Below are 19,555 nucleotides of genomic sequence, written 5' to 3'. Positions count from 1 at the left end.
GTAGATGGTGAAATCTCCAAATTCCTTGGACTTGTGTGTTGAGAAATGTTGTTCTTAAACTGTTGAATCAATCATGATACCGCCAGTTTCCAAGCAGGTATTTTTTGAGCTGTCTACAAATTTGCAAGTCTTTTGTCACTGCTGTCCCAACTTCTCTGAAACATGTTGCAGGCATCAAATTCAGAATGAGTATACATTTATACAAAAAACAATAAAATTCATTAGTTTGTTTAGTTAGTCTTTGTACTGTATTTAATTGAATATAAGGTGAAGAGTAATTGCAAATAATTGAATTCTGCTTTATTTACATTTCCACAGCGTCCCAACTTTTGTGGAATTGCAGTTACACATACACAGCAATACACTCCCAGTGTAAAAGGTATACTTTAAATTTTTCCACTTTAGCACTTAAAAGTATACTAAATACAATTACAATTACAACTAAAATTAACTTTGTACAAAATGAGTTGGTCCAAAATAGAAAGCTTAACTAACCATTAACACACTTTAAGTATTCTGATGATTAGTTTGCCTGCAAAAACATTCAAGTGCACTAGCATTTAATATACATAGCACATGTATTTTTCACCAGCACAAGACAATCTGCTTATATTTATTGGTCAGTTTTAATCCTTACTTATATCCTCATTGTTTGGGGTCCCATCCCATACATCCCATGCTGCATGGCTAAAAATAATAATGATAAGTGCAAATGAATCAGTTTTTCAGCTTCAGGTAAAGTGTTCCCATGTGTTTCAGCATACATCTGATGCCTCAGTCCTCATAGTAACAGATGGCATCCCTTGTGTACGTGGTTACATCATCTGCAGCATCAGTGAAGCAGTAACATCATTATTGTCTCAGAACAGCTGATATAAAGACAGGGAAGACTTGCTGAGAGCACTTTATGTTTCAGCGGTGGGTGCAGATATACTAAGTGCCTGTGTGGAGTGCACTAACATCGTTACATCGACCAGACTGGAGGCTGCTGCTGCTTTCCCTTTAAAGTGTGACGCAGTTCAACTAGTGTCCCACTTTGTTGTGCGAGCAGCAGCAGCAGCAGCAGCAGTGTGACTCTGCAGGAGTGGGGAGCGTTCGGCTCTGCTCTGCTCTGCTCTGCCGGGGACGTCGGTGCTTTGCTGGGCCCTCGCCGCTCTCAACATGGAGTTTTTAATGGGGAATCCGTTCAGCACGCCGGTGGGACAGCGGATCGGTGAGCTGTTTGATAACCGACACGGATCGTTACGTTACGTTGTAATAACGAAATGCTTCGGTCCGGTTCAGTCATCTGTGCTGGAGTCACTGCGCCGCTAACACGCTCATCTCCGTCGAGCTGCTTCTTCCTCTTTATTATTAAGATTTTTATTATTGCACGGGCTACGCAGGCTTTAATGTCAGAACATTAAAATAATGAATCCGAATTTATTGAGGCTGACAAGAGGAGCGACGGTTTATGGTTTGATTGACGCGTCCGCTCTACAATGATCTGGCGCGAGGCGGGATTAAGATGCTGTCATCCTCGATTTGATTGGCTGTTATTGTGTCTGTTCAGGCTGCCAGTAGCTGGGCGGGACACAGAGTGGCCGACATCCTCCTGACCTAAATTAAGATCCATATTCAGCCCACTGATTGCACATGTGCTCTCATTGACTGATGGGAATTGAGTCGGGCATTAAAATAAATAGATAAGCAAAATTTAATTAGAGTAGATGTAGGAGGCTGTCACTCATTCAAACTGTGCATTAAATACACTGACTCATACATATCTATACATCAAAAAGTTGCCTGTTTACCAGGGATTTTTGGGTCAGATGACGATTCCGAAATTAGAGAACAAAAGAATTCTGATATGGACATGTCAGCTGATATTCTTTATACAGAATATATACAGTTTTTTGCAATGATCCCTCAAATGTTTATAACACTTTATTCAAAGATATACAGAGGTAACAGTGGTCATAGAGGCAGGAAACTTCGCAGTTTAACAAAAATTGTTATTCTCCAAAATGATCAATTTTCATACATATTTTTCCAACGAACATTAAAAATCTGGTATTTATATTTTAAATATTAAGGCTAGATAGGCATTAGACTTCATTATCTTTTTTTAACCATATAGTGATCAGATACCTTTTGTTTTAACTCCATTGCTGGTGGCATTAAGAAATCTAGTTTGCGCAAGTTTACTATTTCAGGCAAATAAAATAGATTCAGTCTTACCAAATGAAATCATGAAGTTTGTCTATACAATGATACAAGCTATGTTCCTAAGTTCAACATTTCTTGACTAAGCATTTTTTCTGTGTGAAAGACACATTTTGAACAAAACTGAATCATCAGCATGCAGAAAAAGCTCACGATATTTACAGATAATAGGATGTATAAGGGTCCTATGATTGATCCCTGTGATCATTTCTCCACGGAGCTACTACAATGTGCACAGGTGTCGTCTTCGGAACAGTGGCATGAATTATAATACCACTTGGAAGTGCTTTGGAGATTGTTGAAAAGTTGTCTGTTTCCATTTTAACAAAGCTGAATCATCCACATACAGAAAAGCTCACAGTCAACTGAAGCTTTCATATCATTTACTTCCATTAATGAGGGTCCTGAGATTAATCCCTGTGGAACACCACAAACCACAAACTTAACTTGTGGACTAATTGTTTTTGTTTGTGTTTGTACTGTAGCCACTATGTGTTAATATTTGACATGCTAAGAAAAAATTATTATATTGTGAGAAACATATTCTAGGCACGAATAATTGACTAAATCACCGTATTAATAAACATAAAGGCAAGTTAAAAGACCAATTCCTGAGCAAACTCTTAATTACTACACTATTCACTGTAATCAGCAGTTTTATTCACCTTTTTTTTCCAACAGAGGCTGCAACCGGCTCCAGCCTGCCTTCAGAAGACTGGGCCCTCAACATGGAGATCTGTGACATGATCAACAGCGCAGAGGAAGGGTGTGTTTGCATGTGTGTGTGTGTGTGTGTGTGTGTGTGAGTCTGTTATCTGTTAGCATCACTAACAAGCTAGTCCTCTGGAGGATACATGCCTTTGAATGTTGAAAATTCTCTGATTACAGACCCAAAGATGCAGTCAGAGCTATAAAGAAAAGGATTGTGGGGAACAAGAACTTCAAGGAGGTGATGCTGGCGCTCACAGTGAGTGTTGTTCACCCCGTCAACTCGATTTATGTTCTCATCGCTTGGTTCGAGTTGTAAAATGCAAGTCTTTTCTCCTCGCCACCATATGATGTTAGGTCCTGGAGACTTGTGTGAAGAACTGCGGCTACAGATTTCACATCCTGGTGACGACACGGGATTTTGTAGAGGGCGTTCTGGTGCGGTCGATCATCCCGAGAAACAACCCTCCATTAGTCCTGCATGACAGAGTGCTTAGCATCGTACAGGTAAAAAAAATGCCACATTACATGTTTGGCAAGACTGTGGCAACATGGAGAAAGAAAAATCAGGTTGTTGGCATGCTATAATCAGTGTTGGTGTTGTCACAGTGTTCTACAGTCTGGTAGTAATTTGTGGTTTTCTTTTGTCAAGGCGTGGGCTGATGCATTCCGTAGCTCGCCCGACCTGACGGGTGTGGTGTCGGTGTATGAAGACCTACGAAGGAAAGGACTTGAGTTCCCCATGACAGAACTGGACGGTTACTCATCCGGCCAACCCCAACAAAAGGTACAAACACGGCAGGTGCGCTTCCTGCTGATGTCTGGGGGAAACCTATCATCTTTGGTCATTTTTTCTTTCGGGTCATTTCTGTGCCTTTGCTTACTAGACCTTGCCTGGGAATGGTCCTGCTGTCACTACTCTGCCTACTGTGGTCCTATCCTCCAAACCTCCGCTCATCCCACCCCAGACTTCTGAGCTTAAACTGGCCCTAGAGGGAACCAATGCCTTCACTCCCAGCCAGGTGATGGCCTGGCTTTTTTCCGTGTTAGCAAAAATGCTGTCCGACAACTCCTTTTTGAATCGATGTTTCTTGATTTATTTTGGCCTCTGGCCTGAAATCATGAAATCAATGTGTCCTTTGCGAGGAGCTGTTATAGCCGTGTTTACTCAGGAAACATTATTGATATTCCAGATAAAAATGCTGAAGGCAGAGCTGGGAGTGGTGCGAAGCAACCTGACCATGATGTCAGACATGATGAGTCAGCTGGATCCCGTCACGGTAAAACAAGCAGACATGGAGCTGCTGGAGGTAAAAACAAAAAAAGACTTGGGTTTTATTAAAGGGATAGTTTGAATTGTTTGAAGTGGGGTTGTATGATGTACTTATGGATAGTCAGTGTTATTACCTACAGTAGATGGCAGTCAGTGTGGATCAAATTTGGAGATGCAGCAAAGTATGCGACAGAAGGTATTTTAACCACTTCAAAAAAGGTTAACAAAAAAGAAAAAAAACAATTTAACTCCACACTATATTTAGAATATTTTCACCCCTTCATCGGTAGACATGCCTTTCTGATGGGAAACCACCATTATGTAAGCTCTCTCCAAACCAACCAAACTCCTTAGGCAAAATCGGTAATTTTACTTTGTAGAACATGGGAGTTGTTGGTCTTTATCTGTTAGTTAGTTTGTTGTTGTGTGACTTTGTTACTTAAAAATGATCGTTCAGATTCACCAAAGCCATACAATAACACAAACAAACAAAGACTGAGACCAGCAACTCCCTTGAACTGCACGGTAAAATGACCGATTTTGCCAATGGAGTTTGGTTGGCTTGCAGGGAGTGATATTTGGCTACTGTAACAGTGGTTTCCACTCAGGAAAGGCTGTCTGAGGGCTAGGTAGCTTACTGAAAATAAAAATATATTATACACTTAAACTGATATTGATTTCTTTAGGTGGTCCTTTTCTAAATTGGCTAAAATACCTTTTCTCGTTGACCCTGTCCACAGTAGTACATTGCTTCTGTTAATTGGGGCCACACCAATCAGCATCTACTGTAGGTAAACACTGACTATCAGTGAGCACCTGATACAATCCTACATGAAATAATCCAAAATATCCCTTTAATGTGGAGTATTCTGTGCAAGAAAACCGTGTCCATCCATTTATGATGAGTAACAGTGCGTTACCCTTAACTGATCTCGTACCATATACATTTTGTGTTGCATCTGCCCCTTCAACGCCCCCCACCCACACATTCTTTGTCTGATTGTGTCATTAGCAGTTATACACAGTATGTAAGGAAATGCAAGAGAGGATAGTGAAGATCGTTCCTAAACTCAGCGAGGAGAAGCTGATCGAGGAGTTACTGGCAACTAACGATGAAATGAACACTGCATTTACTCGCTACCACAGGTTAACTACATTTATTATCACTATACTACTTTATTTATTAATAAAGCCAGAGGATTGTATTTCACTAACTTTATAATTCTGTTCTGCTGTTTTATAGGTTTGAAAGACGAATAGCAAATGGTCCAAGCACAGCACAGCAGGTAAAGACCACAGCAATCATTTTTAAATTGGTTATTATTCATATAATTCACAGCTGAACTCTCATAATTTTATGAAATGTTGCATCGTGGCCTTTCAATATATTCTTCTTTGTCTGTCAGAACCACACATATGTCAACCTAACAGATCTCAATCTGAACACTGCATCCGTCACCAATGACAGCTCACTCAGCCAGTCAAGAGCTGACGGTTTGTCCAGTCAGATGGCGAGGCTTAGTAAGTACTCCAGTCCTCACACTGCACAGACACAGTGTACTGTACGCCTGATTAGTATTCTATAAATGTGTTGCTGTTCTTCTTGCAGGTACAAGTGAATCAGATGACACATTATCACAGAAAACAAATGTCTCAACTCAACAAAGACCCAGGTACAAAAAGACCATAAACTAAAGTAGCACGGTAAACAGTTGCAAAGACTACATTCTTGATCATATTTAAAACACTGATTCCCACAGAAAAAGACAAACAGCGACTTTCTTTAGTTATGAAATTATCTTGTAGGTTGACAAATATATGTAATATAATAAAACTAGTCAACTAGTGAGCAGAGAAGTCTAAAATTTAGCTAAAGGTAACAAAAAAACAGTTGAAGTAGTTAACTAAAAGTAAATAGTTGAAATAGCTAAATGTAATACATAATCAGTTGAAATAGTTAGTAGAGGTAATAATTAATATATAGTGGTGTCATCCATCTGTTCACATAGACCTATGTTCATTAACACTGCAGTTCAAATTGCACAAGAACTAAATCAAGTTTATTATAACCTGATATCACAAAGCTTTTCTCAAAGAGCTGAACATAAAATAAAAAAATAAAAAAATAATGGACAGAAAAGGAAAGTGGATATTTAAAATGTAGTTTGAATAGTAAAAATCTGCTCAGCTACTGTGGATATCAATGTCTAAAGTCAAGAAAACTTTGAGGGAGTAGTTCTCAGAGGTTATTAGCTATAGGTGATCAAGTGTTGACCCAGGAAGAAAACATTGCTAATAACATTAAAAAACCCTCTGAAAAGAACATGGTGGTGTTGATGAAGGGTACTAGAGTTCATCAGATAACAAAGGTTGAGAACTGCTAAATTTAAATGAATGTTGTGTAAATAACAAAGCAAATGCTGCTAATTTGTTATATAGCAATATTACAAGTACAGTGTTACAGAGCAGTCCTGCAGCTCTTACCCGAGCAAATTCTCAGAAATGGCATTTGCAGAGATGCTGATCTTTGTTTTGGAGTTTTAATTCCAACTCAGTCCCTGTAATTCCTTTGTAAGATATGTGCCGGCGTTTTTCTGCGTGTTGACTGAAATTACTAGTTTACATGGCAGTTAACCAACGTGCAAATCATGTGTTTCAGCGAGCAGAGTGAGGTTCCAGTGGACGGCCTGGCTCAGGCTCAGGACAGCAGACTACTAAACACGGGAACGGTAAGAAAATGTGCCATGTAATTCATCTGCTACGCTTTGTGACAGGTTTAGTCACAGTATTTATCGGCTGAATTTTTCTCATTTGATATGTGACCTTTGGGACCTTGAGAAAAATTAAGTGTGGAAATTGCACACATGTCTAGCCTTTGCAATGAAAAACACATTGTTATGCATAATAGTTCTCACATTTGACACAATCCTCAAGTTAAATTCTGAGGTTTTATATACAAAGGAGTAAGAAGCTTTCTGTATAGATACTCATCGTGTTGTACACAGTGTACACAGAGCTGTATCATTTAAAGGAGTTTCAGTGAGTTCCACTCAAGAAATGGTAGAGAATTACCTGATCTACAAAATGCTCCTTGGTTTAGTTAAGTGTGTATGTTGCTTTGTCTCAGTAACTGTTTTCCTCCTAAACAAACTCTCTGTCTGTGCATGAAGGATGGCAGCCCAGCCTCCACCTGCAGCTCCTCACCAAAGTTAGATTGGATGATTAAAAGGGGAATGGTGGGTCTGTGTCCAGAATGTGTCCTAGTTTCACTTTGATTCACCACACCCTCTTCTGTCATGAGGTTTTCAGTTTGCTTTTGTCGTGGTCTGGTTTGCTTTTGTTTGGATCTTTTTGGGGGGGTTTGTTGGTTCAGGTATTGCGATAAAACAGAGTTGTTTGCATGCTTTTATGTGTGGTGAAGACAAGAAGATGTTTTTGGAGTTGACTTTGTGTCTACGCCCTCAGAGCATGACAGCGTTTGGGTTTCACTGTCCTGAGATGCTGCATTGTTGTCATATCTCTCATGCTTTGCTCACCGACATGTGGTTGTTCTTTTGTTAGCCTTTTTTTTTGGTGGTTTGGTAGCTTTGCTACATCTTCATAAAGTTTTACGTGGTATTATATTAATTTAATTAATTGATATTATATTTTTAATGCACTGACACTCAGGTGTTCTGCTTTCTTTCTTAGATTCCTATCAACCAGTCCACTGTAATGGATGATATTGAGAAATGGCTAGAACTGGATGATGAGGTAAATGTTATGATTGTGTTTTATATGGCTTTACTGCACATTTTCCTGTTCATTTCAAACCTCTACAGTTGAGCCCATAAGCTCAAATATAGTCTGTGCACTGCATCAAATGTTCTTATTATTCATTGCTTGAAACTTTTATATTCTTACTGTGTGTCACAAACTCAATAAATACTAGGGTTGCAATGTAGTATTTGATGGATTATCATAAAAATTTGTTTTAGAATTTCATTCATTTTCCTGAATGAATTCTTATCACTTCGGTAATTCTTTAACTTTTTAAGTAGCACCATCATCAGGTCAAAATTTTAACTTCTCCAGTGCTTTGGATTAGCCTCAGCTAGTAGTTTGTGTTGCGAATTAGCAAATGTTAGCATGCTAGCATGCTATTTTAAACGTGTCAAAATATCAAGCAGTAAATGTAACAGTTCAAACTATTCAGAATGATCTGATACAGTCAGATATCCTTTTACCATATTCATCTTTTGACTGCTCAAGTTGTTTATACTGTCTGTAAGAAGAATGTCTTTCCTGTTTGTGACGCAGTACGATGACTTTGAGGATTCAGACGGTGTGACCAGTGAAGGTGAGAGTCTTTACAATATCTGTACTTTTCTGAGCAGCTTTTATCATTTATTTTATTTTAATGTAAACCTGCAGCTTCTGATGTGTTGCATGTTAAACTGACTGTGTATCTGGTGTGTAGTTGCATACAGTCCTCTGGCACTGATTGTTGTGCTGAACGGACTGGATATGCTTGGAACTACAGGTTGAACTGGAGTTTTCAATCACGTTTTTGCTCCACCTTTTCTGTACATGAACTAATCTCCACCCATCAATATCACATCTGCTGCTAGATATTTCAGCGTTTGACCCGCAGGTGGCACTAGAGGTTTTACTGGGCATGCGGTGCCAAACACTACCTCACTTCAGACCAGGGCTGGATCAGATTACTTTGAAATGTAATCAGTAACTGAATACAGATAATACTGCAAATTTTTAAATTAGTAACTTAATCGTTTGGATTACAAACAAATGAAATCTAAACTGAATAATTTTGGATTACTTCAAAATTAAGTACTGAAAATACTAAGTTCAACAAATATTCTTTTTTCTTTTCAGTCATCACAGATGTTCTCAGTGCAAATAAAAACATTTTTGTAAGAGGTGTTTTTTTGTGTTTAAAAAACCCTGTGTGTCAGAATTTTAAAATTGCCGTATTTGAAAGAAGCAGTTAAAAATGTAACCAACTCATCCTTGACAATGTAACCTAATTACACATCCAAAAGTAATCTGGCCTGATTATAGTTACTTATTTTTGTAATCTGAACACAAAATCGTAATCTGATTACATAATTGTAATCTGCCACACAATTGGGTCATGGTACTTCGTCACAACATTGTGGCTTTGACTTTGACGCTCTTGCTCAAACAAAGAAAAGTGAAGAAAAGTGCACAGAAAATGTTTGCGATTTAGAAATGTAGCTGTATTTAGCAGAAACTCTAAACAGCTTTCTACTACAGAAAGACTGCCGCCATATTTTTATTTTTATGTAACAATACAAAATTATCTAAATTTGGAATTTAATCAGTTTATGTCTGATACAGTCAACCAAAGAAGTAGTAGTACATTTCAATTTCCATTTTTATATAATTGCTAAAATGAAAATGTTTGGGACATGACTGGTGATGCTGATGAAGGGGTTCTTCAGTTCGTCTAACAGGGCTGTCCCTGTCCCGTCAACACTAATCAACGTTACTGTTGAAACTTTGTGCTGCTGCTATCCGTTGCCAGGTCTCCCTTGTAAAAGAGATCCTTGTTCTCAGTGGGACAGACCTGGTTAAATATTGGCTAAAAATAAAATAACTAAAAATGAACACGCACACAGACCTGAATCCACAGAATCTGTACAAGTCTAGGGCTGTAAATGTAAAAAGTCTCATATGGTATTCTGCAATTTATTTATGTTGACGCCAGCATCCTTTGATAAAATCCCACTGTTGTTTGCATTTTTTCCTCCCTATTCCGTTCAGTGTGTTCACTCTAGATAACTGATGAAGTGTAATCTCATCTAATCCTTTTCTCTCTCTGCAGAGTTTGACAGGTTTTTGGCAGAAAGAGCAAAAGCAGCTGAGCGTCTGCCATCGCTGAGGGCTTCCTCACAAGATACCAACCACTCCGAGTCTTAAGCAGCTCCTTAAACCTGCCAAACTAACAGTACTCATGAAGCTCCTTCGCCAACAGCTGAGAAGTGGAGATTACTTTTACATCAATGGTTGAATGGCACATTTTACATGGGAATTACAGCCCATACGAGGAAGGACATCATAGCTGTGTAAACTGCTCTTTACTCTGAAGCAGAGGTGTTTTATAACCGATAAAAAAAAATAATGTTATTCGATGAAGGACCGAGGTTTTTACTTGACATTGTTATGAGGGTTTGTCCATGTGTGGAATGCAAATATTTGCACATTTTATATGGTTACATTCCTGCTGTTGAATGAGAGGGAGGATATTGTTACAGAAAGCAACTTTTGCAACATAGATGATGTATTATATTGCTGATATACAGTATATATGTTGTCAAACATGATGGTGGGTTACAGAAAACATCCCTGTCAAAGTAGCAAACACTGTGTTTGTATGTAAGAGAGGCTCAGCTGTTACATAATGAAATAGTCTGAGGCTTCACATCATTATTGATGTAGGATGAAAACTGAATGAGGTTTTTTACATCCAACATTCCCCTGTGAAAGTGTTTTACTTGAAGTTTAAGAGGAAGTCGTGACAGACTGCTGTCATATTAAACTAAAACTATTAACTGGAAGTCTGGCTGTTCTCATTTGACCTCAAGGTGCAGAGCAAGTCTCTTACAGTATAATCCAATTCATGCCTTCTCAGGTGTGGTGTTACTGAAAATCTGTTTTTAAATCCTCTCCGTTGTCAATTAGATTGGAGTTGTGGCTTTGGTTTGACTTAATTGACATGACAGATATTTAAAAATTATTTTTAGGCGCTGGTATGATCTATTCCATGTTTAACATTTCATAATTATCAGTATAGACCTTTTTCACAGCAGCCACATTTGATATGAAATAAGTGGGTAAACAGGTGTTATCTGTGATACTGATTAAGGTCCCATTCCATTTAGTGTAACAGAACCTTTCCAGTGAGCCAACATGGAAAGTACCCTTCCTAAGTCCCACCACTCTTTGCTTTTAATGGTAGTTGACCAATCTTAGTACCTCGGTCAACTTTCTTTCCTTTATATCCCTTCTGATTTTACTCACACATGATTTTCAAATACATTTCTCCTCAGCAATCAAAACATGGACAGAGAAACTGATTATCTTACTGTAAACACCACCTCGAGGGTCACTGCTGCGTACAGGTTTACAACCAAATTTGAAGATAAATCCACTTTTTAATCACAAAAGTTTAAAAAACAAACGCTGAGCTCCGGTCTGGCTGGTCTGCGATTTCTTCATAGATCGCCATTGCAGAGGTTGACAAACGGGAGTAAAAATCAATTTGCTTTTTAATCCTAAAAGTTTAAAACATATACCCTGAGCCCCCATCCGGCCAATAAAGGAGCCGTCATCAGAGCAGCTCCTGTGTTTCTTCTTCCAGAAGCTCCAGTCTTCCAACAACCCTCTCCTGCAGAGCTGTCCAGCTCTGAGCAGCTGTCTGTCAGCTCTGTGTCTCAGCTCCACCCAGTCCTCTCAGACCTCAGCAAAGCCTTGAATGAACGCAACTGAGGATGAAGTCAAAAGTGACCTGACAAACTCCTGGGCTGAGCATGTTGTTCATTGTCTGGACTCTTTTTAAGACTCTCTTTCTGATAATTCTGTTTTATAGCGACTTTTCCTGCAGGAGTTTCCAACATGATTCAGAGTCTCATCGAAGGAATGTACATGTGCAGCAGCACTAGTGGAACAGCCAAGTGGGACACCCGGTCTGAGATGACCAGTGATTGGTTTAAATCTTCTGTCACGGGCCAGATTCTGTAAAGGCTGACAACAGAACTAAGAGGAGGCGCAGAAATCTAGTTCTGCCTCAGACCACATGATATACAATATTGTGAAAGGTGATTATGAAATTATTTCTCAATGATAACAAAACCATGTTGCCTGCCCTGACTTTAAGATGTGACTACGTGTCACTTTTTTTTTCACAAGATATCACTTCACTTTGCTCAACTGTTATTGGAGTACAGAACAAAAGGGGTCAATGGCAATGTCTTTGCCTTGAATGGAACTGAACCATAATTAGCCTCCTATGAAACATGTGTTTGTAATACTATTTAATTTCAAAATCGCTGCCCTGAAATTGTGTTTTATTTTGTTTATAATGTATTTACATCTATTAATCTGCAGCAGTAAAAAGAAAGAAGGAAAGAAAGAGAGAAAAACACATTTGAAGGAGTCACAGAGGGTAAATAGGGTCTGTGTGTGTGTGTGTGTGTGTGTGTGTGTGAGGGGCAATAATGACACTCAAACACATGGTATTTTTGTTATATGTGTTTTTATTGTGCTTTTAGTTAGATGTGAGGTTGTTTTGATAAACGAAATAAGACTTTAAATGAAGTTCAACATTGTTGCAGTTTATATTAAGCAACATATTGCTGCCATAGTGTCTCACCCGCAAATACTCTCTGAAATCTGATTGGACAAAACAAGCCACCTCGCAAGTGCCCTGCTCTCTGATTCGTCCATCTCGCATACGCCTACGCTTGTTACGTGACGTGGCCACGCCTCGTCTTTACTCTTTACGCTCAGCTCTCCTGCACGTTTTGACATCTCAAGCGCCGTCATGTCTCTCGGAAAAGCCGCCCGGAGTTTGGTGAAACCGATCCGGGGAGTGTTGCGGCACCCGGGCTCGGTTTCTAGTCGGAGCTACGCCGCCGTGGCCGAAGCCAGAGCGGTGCTGGAGACCGAGCTCGACGGTATCCGGGCGGCGGGGACGTGGAAAGCGGAGAGGATAATCACGTCCAAGCAGGGTCCTCACATCAACGTGGACGGCGGTCGGAGCAGTGAGTGGCAGAAGTGTGGTTTAAAAGTAACAGTAGATATAAATATGTGTTATCAATGAGACCTAAATGTCCTTAAACGCACCACGAGTAAACAGCCGAGCCGTTAGTTTGTTGGCGCTCTCTCTCACGATGTTATCTTGTTGAACTTGACTCAAACTACAGTTAACTAAAGTCATGTAAGGTTACTGGAGGACAGAGGAGCCTGCTAACGTTTGTTTCACGCCACTGAGTTGACTGACAGGACCAACTTCTAGTAAAACTGTCCAGAAATTCAACACGCAACTTATCAAAAACACATGATTCAAGCTAATCTCAAGTAGAGCTAGCTAAGTCAGCTCTTTAGCAAGGATAGCCCAGTGTTTACACTTGAGGACGAACTTTGCCAATGATTGACTGCTGATTTATGAATGACCAGCTGATTTTAGGCCGTGAACTCTCATGAGTGAAAGTGACCCTGTTCATTCATCTGGGTGGGAACGGCCGCAGTCCCATGCATTGTTTTTGTCCGTCACTCTTTGTTCTGGTATGTCAGTGTCATTGTATTGTTTGTGGCACTTGCCTCTTTGCCAAAAAAATGCAGGCAGAATTTTCTGTTGCAGGGTTTAGGTTGCTCACAGTGGTTATTGTCTTGCTGATACCGACTTTTGTCTCTCAGGCATATTGAATTTCTGTGCCAACAACTACCTTGGACTGTCTAGTCATCCAGAGGTGGTGCAGGCAGGGATTGATGCTCTGAAGACATATGGCGCTGGATTGAGCTCTGTCAGATTCATCTGTGGCACACAGGTAAGATGGCTAATTCACCACTCAGTCAGAACATTAACACATGTAAGTACTGTATACAAATATCCAGTGGAGGTTAATGAGTTCACTCTGTGTTTGTAGGACTTACACAAAAATTTGGAGCAGAAGCTGGCAGAGTTTCATGAGAGGGAGGACTGCATCCTCTATGCTAGCTGTTTTGATGCCAATGCTGGACTGTTTGAGGTATGTCATGCATTATACTCCATTGTATTTCAACACCTTTCATCTAGATCAGAATTATCCAGAATTTGTCCGTTTTTTGCAATCTCAGATAAAAGTGATTTTGTGGGTTTTGTCCTGGTTTTTCAAAGAAAATTCAGATCAAATCATTTTGATCCAGATGCCACAAGACTAGGATTACATATGCCTCCATCTGTTGGTCAAAATAACATTTAATTTACACAGATGTGAAAATGTTAGAAATGTTGAAAATGAAGTGCAAATCAGTTTGCATATTATTCATGTTTACTTACCTGCATTAGCACACAATACACAGGCCAGCAATGCAGAATTCTGGGTAGGATTGGATTACCACATTTATATCCCAAGTTTGTAGGATCAGAATCACATATCCTGGTTTTGAAATGCCCAATTTTGAGATTTAATCCCATGTGTGTAATTCTGATATTGATTAAAAGTTTTAAAGTATTGTTTCCAGTTGAACGGAACAAGAATAGAAGAGTGGAGGAAGTGCAGTAAAGGATTCCCCTATTAGGATCAATAATGGATCATATTATTCTTACACCAGGTACTGTTGGGCCCAGATGACGCAGTGCTGTCTGATGAGCTGAACCATGCCTCCATCATTGATGGGATCCGTCTGTGTCGAGCAAAGAGGCTGCGCTACAAACACATGGACCTCAGTGATCTGGAGAACAAGCTCAAAGAGGCTCAGGTGTGTGTGGACCTCCTCCTGTAAAGTTTTTTCAAAGAAACAAACTTTATTACTCTGTATTTAATTTATATTTATGCCACTTATATAATGTCTTTATATTTTAACATGATATGTGAGTCATATTCTTTGTATATAGTGATAATCAAATACTCAAAAGTATCATCAGTGTGCAGGGACTATTTCTGTCAGATAACTATTGAAAGTGTATTTTGTGGTCAGTCTTAACTGACTTTTTGCTCAGGAGTTGCTTTGTCTTTGGGAGTTGTCTTTTTGCATTAATCATATCATTAGTCATCAAGTGAGTACATACTTACTTTAAAAGAGTCTCCTTTTCGAGTCAGCTTGAAGCATTAAAAGATGGTGTTTCCAACTCGCTCACAGAGCTAATGTTACCTCATTAAACTAGCTAGCTCAAGATGATCAAATCTGCTAGCAACAGTTTCTGTTGGCACAATCGATGGTCATTGTCTAGAAATAAGAAACCTGCTTTATGTCTACCTCAGTCTGAAATCAAGAACTCAGTATGACAAAAATTACTAGAATTTTGATCTACCAATGTTATCACTGTAAACCGCATAATGTAGGTTGCAAAAACTTGACAAAGGTAGCAACAGTTACAATTATTGATCTCAAAACCAGACAGAGAGAACCAAAACTGCCTGTATGGCTGGATGTCACAAATATGTTTTGTTTCGTAATTTTGGCTGAACCAACCGTTTTAAATAATTCCCCTTTCCATCGTCGTGTGATGCAACCAAAGCCAGTCCTGATGTGCTCTAGCTTGATATTTCCCAATTCTTCATTATCATGCATCACATCACTTGTTGTGTGTGAATGCTCAGAAAGAAACTGCTATTGATATGATGCGTCAGCAATAATGATAAATGCTCACCACAAGAGTTCAGAAGAGTTCTCAGCATGTCCATTTGAGTTTCATGGTGCATTAAACCCATATTACTGAGGTGACAGGGTCAAGGAAGGGTTACAGTATTGATTAAACTGTGATAGGACCAGTGTGCGCTCCACTGATCATCAGGACTCTTATTTGTCCTCCACAGTCATCTCGTATGCGTCTGGTAGTGACAGATGGAGTCTTCTCTATGGATGGAGACGTGGCTCCCCTGCCAGGAATCTGTGACCTGGCCGAACAGTATGGAGCCATGGTGTTTATAGATGAATGCCACGCCACGGGCTTCCTGGGGGCTCGGGGCAGGTGAGTAAGATGCTGATTAAACCAAAAATGCAAAAGACTGCAAACAAACAAAACAAAAAAGTTAAGAAAGAAAGAAAGTTAAATATCTTAAACAGTGATTAAGGTTTCGCTATATTTTTAATGACAAAGTAGGATGCAGATAACATTGGACAGAATTCGGTATAGACAGGAACATGCCTGTTAGCTTTGATATGCTATGACCATGTGTAGAAATGTGTGATTTCAGCTTTCAAATTCTTGCAAGATATTTTGTTTGCAGAGAAAAAAAGGTCAAGCCCAGTGAAAACTGTTTGCCCTGCAACATTTTTGACTGTGTCTTTTGTTTATACAGCCAGTAGGTGTCGCCAAAGCAAGAAGTCCAACACAGAGGGACTTTGTTGATGTCAAGCTCTGTGTCTTACTATCATTATGGGGGATAAACTAATTGTACCACTCCCTGTGATTTGCAGAGGGACGGATGAGCTCCTTGGAGTGATGGACAGGGTTCATATTATAAACTCCACCCTGGGGAAAGCACTGGGAGGAGCGGCTGGTATGTTTAGCCTGTTGATTGCTGATGTTCAAACATTTAACTGAAAATGGGGTTAACAAAATGTGAATCTGAGGGCAAACGAACACAGTTAGTTACATGAGATTAAAAAACTGGTGTAGGCCTGCAGAGTGGCGTAATCATTTTCAGTTGTTTTCACACTACAATCTCTTTTTCAGCACACGTAGTGTTTTGTTATGTTATGTTTGTTAAATATTGTATAAGATTACAGCCAGGAGATGCTTAGCTTAGCTTAATGACTGGAAACACAGGAAAACACCTAGCCTTGCCCTGTCCAAAGGTAACAAAACCTCACCGGTTAACATGGTTTATTTTGTTTTTTTGTTTAAATTCAAAACTGGAATATAAGAATGATGAGTTTTGGTTTCATGGGGGTTATTAGCCAGATTATGAGGAGTTTGCTTTGAGCAGTTGCCAGACAGCCAGCCTAGAAATAATCAGCATACAGAGCCATCCTAGCTGGTTCCTTATTCCCAGTATTTATGTTAAGCTAACCATCTGCTGAGTATTTCATTTCCTCTCATCTAAAGGGAAGAAGAAAGCTAAAAAGTGAATTTCCCAAAAATGTCAAACAGTTCCTTTTAACACAGCACTTTTACAGTAAGAAACACAAGATAATACTGTTCCATATGAAATCAGTCTTTTCTGTTTTCTGAACGTTTTCTTTCAGGCGGCTACACAGTGGGCCCTAAGCCTCTCATTGACCTGCTGAGGCAGCGCTCGCGGCCGTACCTGTTCTCCAACTCCCTCCCCCCTCCTGTGGTGGGCTGTGCCACCCGGGCTGTGGAGCTGCTGCTCGCTTCCAATGAGATCGCACAGAGCATGACAGCCAAAACAATGAGGTGGGTTTGTTTGAAGAGGGTCAGGGTTATCTGTGTTTGTGATTTTAATCAAACTCACTCCTTGTTATTTTTTGTTAGCAAAGACTAATGCTGAAAACATGCAGGTAACATTAGCAGATTAGCTATTGGCTAATGTTAACTCCATGACAGCGATACTGAAACTTTTGTCTTTTGATTAATTTGAATTGCACCATTTTACATCATTTAAACTGGTGACTGATTTTTTTATTACTTTCAAATAATGATAGCTAAACCTTCAAAAGGATTTAGGTTTGATTAGACACAATAGAATTTCATCCCTGATAGCCTATCACTTCTTATTTAGGCCCTTTGGTAAAACAAGTTTGTTTTTTTTCCATTTTCATAGATTAATGTGCACAGGTTTTGCTTATGGGAATGAAACGGCTAACACCCACATGGAGGAACTATTTTATGTCGCAGTGTAGGGGGATAGGAGCATAAAAGCCAAAAGATGTTTCCTCCTCATTATCAAAACCAAAGTCTGAACATTGAATTGCCAGTGAAGAAAAATAATTTATCACTAAAAGAAACATCTTTATCTTGTTCTTGAACATTGACCAAATGAGCTAATATTTGTACAAGCAGCAGGGTTGTTAAATAAATGCATTTCCTTAACCTTGTTCAGTAACGCCCACATGCTGCCTTCAGGCCATATTATGCAATTGTGAGATACGTTCTGCACAGAGCACACATACATACAGTCATAAAGAAGCAGTGGCAAATGTGGGACGTCAGCTCTCCAAAAACATAAAAAACAGGCAGACGTGGTGACCATTTGATTTTGGTTCCAGGAGTCTTTATCAGCCTTTCAGAAACAGGAGATATCTCAGCAATGTCATTGGTATGACGATCAGTTGTACCCAAGAAACAAGCACACAAGTTACTTTTATTTTTCTATTTAGCCATTTAATCTTTCATGTTGCTCTCACACAAAAAACAACACAATGTGACTGATGCATGCACACGTACACTTCTGTCCTTCTTCAGTGATGTAATATTGACTGTAGTATTTTCTCTGTGTTGTCGATTCAGGTTCAGGAACAAGATGACGCAGGCTGGCTTCACCATCGCAGGCTCGGCTCACCCCATCTGTCCTGTCATGCTGGGTGACGCGAGGCTGGCCTCTCTGATGGCTGATGATATGCTCAAGCTAGGTGAGACGGCAGTGAAACACGGTCCTGATTGAAATGGACTATAAAATATTGCCCCATTTTCAGCTACACTTTTTATTCAGCTTTACTCTACATTGTGCTTTGATTCGATAAAACCTCACTGCATCTACACTTGTGGTAAGATGTGTCTGTTTATCAGGACCAGAAGGAGAGAAAACATCACACTTGTTTTTTTTTAAGATATTTTTTAAATGTATTTATTAATTTTTATCAATAAACAAACATACATAAGACAGGACCAAACAAAAAACATGCTGGGAATAACAACACAAATAACCAAAAACACAAACAGAAAAATAAATTCCAAGTAACATCACACTTGGATTTTAAAATTCTTTTTAATAGTTAACTAAAAGTAATGGATAAATAGTTGAAATAGATGACTAAATATAATGGATAAAAAGCTAAAACAGACAAATAAAAATAACAGACAAGCATGAAAAACATCTACAGAGCATAGCAATAAAGCCCTAGGTAGTGGCATTTCTCATAACCAATAATATTTCAGTTAGAATCATACAGGGACTCACGGAGGAAGACTGAAGTACATAAAATTAATAAAAGGTTACATGTACAGTAAACAGTTCTTTGACTGAGAATAGCTAATGTGAATTAATCATCTTGGCAACCACTGAAAATGTTTCAAGCTCTGTTGACGTGACTCTCTTCCCTCCACAGGAGTGTATGTGATTGGCTTCTCGTACCCAGTTGTACCAAAGGGCAAAGCCAGAATCCGTGTCCAGATTTCAGCCGCCCACACGGAGGAAGACATCGACCACTGTGTCGACGCTTTCATCCAGACAGGCAGAAAGCATGGAGTCGTCTCCTGAGCAGGACAGAGAAGCAGGAATGAGGATTACTTACTGAACAACGTTGAAGCACTTGTTCGTGCAGATCATGCGGCCTGTTACCCATGAGACCTACGAGTGATGATGGAAATATTAGTTACATTTGTAGGTCAACGGAGGTTAATGTTATTTTTGTGTTTGCTGAGCTGAATAAAGCACTTTTGTTGACATGTGTAGGTGTTTGTAATTTTAAGAAAAAGGGCTGTAATACAGACATTTATATGAGGGAAAAGATGTT

At 39.4% G+C, this 19,555-nt stretch overlaps 2 protein-coding genes across 6 annotated transcripts; both read left to right on the top strand.

Moving 5' to 3' along the window:
• Positions 1-1,025: 1,025 nt before the first annotated feature.
• Positions 1,026-10,767, top strand: tom1 (target of myb1 membrane trafficking protein). Of its 5 annotated transcripts, none has more exons than XM_084744589.1 (16): positions 1,027-1,213; positions 2,887-2,971; positions 3,094-3,172; positions 3,271-3,420; positions 3,566-3,700; positions 3,801-3,935; positions 4,107-4,223; positions 5,202-5,332; positions 5,430-5,472; positions 5,593-5,707; positions 5,796-5,859; positions 6,846-6,915; positions 7,357-7,422; positions 7,877-7,939; positions 8,486-8,525; positions 10,035-10,767. In XM_084744589.1, exons 1-16 carry the CDS (start codon positions 1,162-1,164, stop codon positions 10,127-10,129), a joined length of 1,440 nt encoding a protein of 479 aa, XP_084600715.1. In that variant the 5' UTR covers positions 1,027-1,161; the 3' UTR covers positions 10,130-10,767. The 5 variants fall into 5 exon arrangements, with proteins under 5 accessions (XP_084600719.1, XP_084600715.1, XP_084600714.1 ...); XM_084744588.1 differs by having other exon boundaries at positions 5,199-5,332; XM_084744593.1 differs by lacking the exon at positions 3,801-3,935 and having other exon boundaries at positions 1,026-1,213.
• A 1,935-nt stretch (positions 10,768-12,702) lies between these two features.
• Positions 12,703-19,507, top strand: gcat (glycine C-acetyltransferase). Its single transcript, XM_084744905.1, has 9 exons — positions 12,703-12,972; positions 13,628-13,758; positions 13,858-13,959; positions 14,525-14,671; positions 15,730-15,884; positions 16,334-16,416; positions 17,105-17,276; positions 18,330-18,451; positions 19,148-19,507. Exons 1-9 carry the CDS (start codon positions 12,753-12,755, stop codon positions 19,297-19,299), a joined length of 1,284 nt encoding a protein of 427 aa, XP_084601031.1. The 5' UTR covers positions 12,703-12,752; the 3' UTR covers positions 19,300-19,507.
• Positions 19,508-19,555: the final 48 nt, after the last annotated feature.

Source organism: Lutjanus erythropterus, chromosome 19 (assembly GCF_056507025.1).
Source record: "Lutjanus erythropterus isolate fLutEry1 chromosome 19, fLutEry1.hap2, whole genome shotgun sequence".
In the NCBI taxonomy this organism is placed as follows: Eukaryota; Metazoa; Chordata; class Actinopteri; order Lutjaniformes; family Lutjanidae; genus Lutjanus; species Lutjanus erythropterus.
The sequence above is the reverse complement of the archived record's forward strand: the minus strand, read 5'-3'. Positions and strand labels throughout refer to the sequence as shown.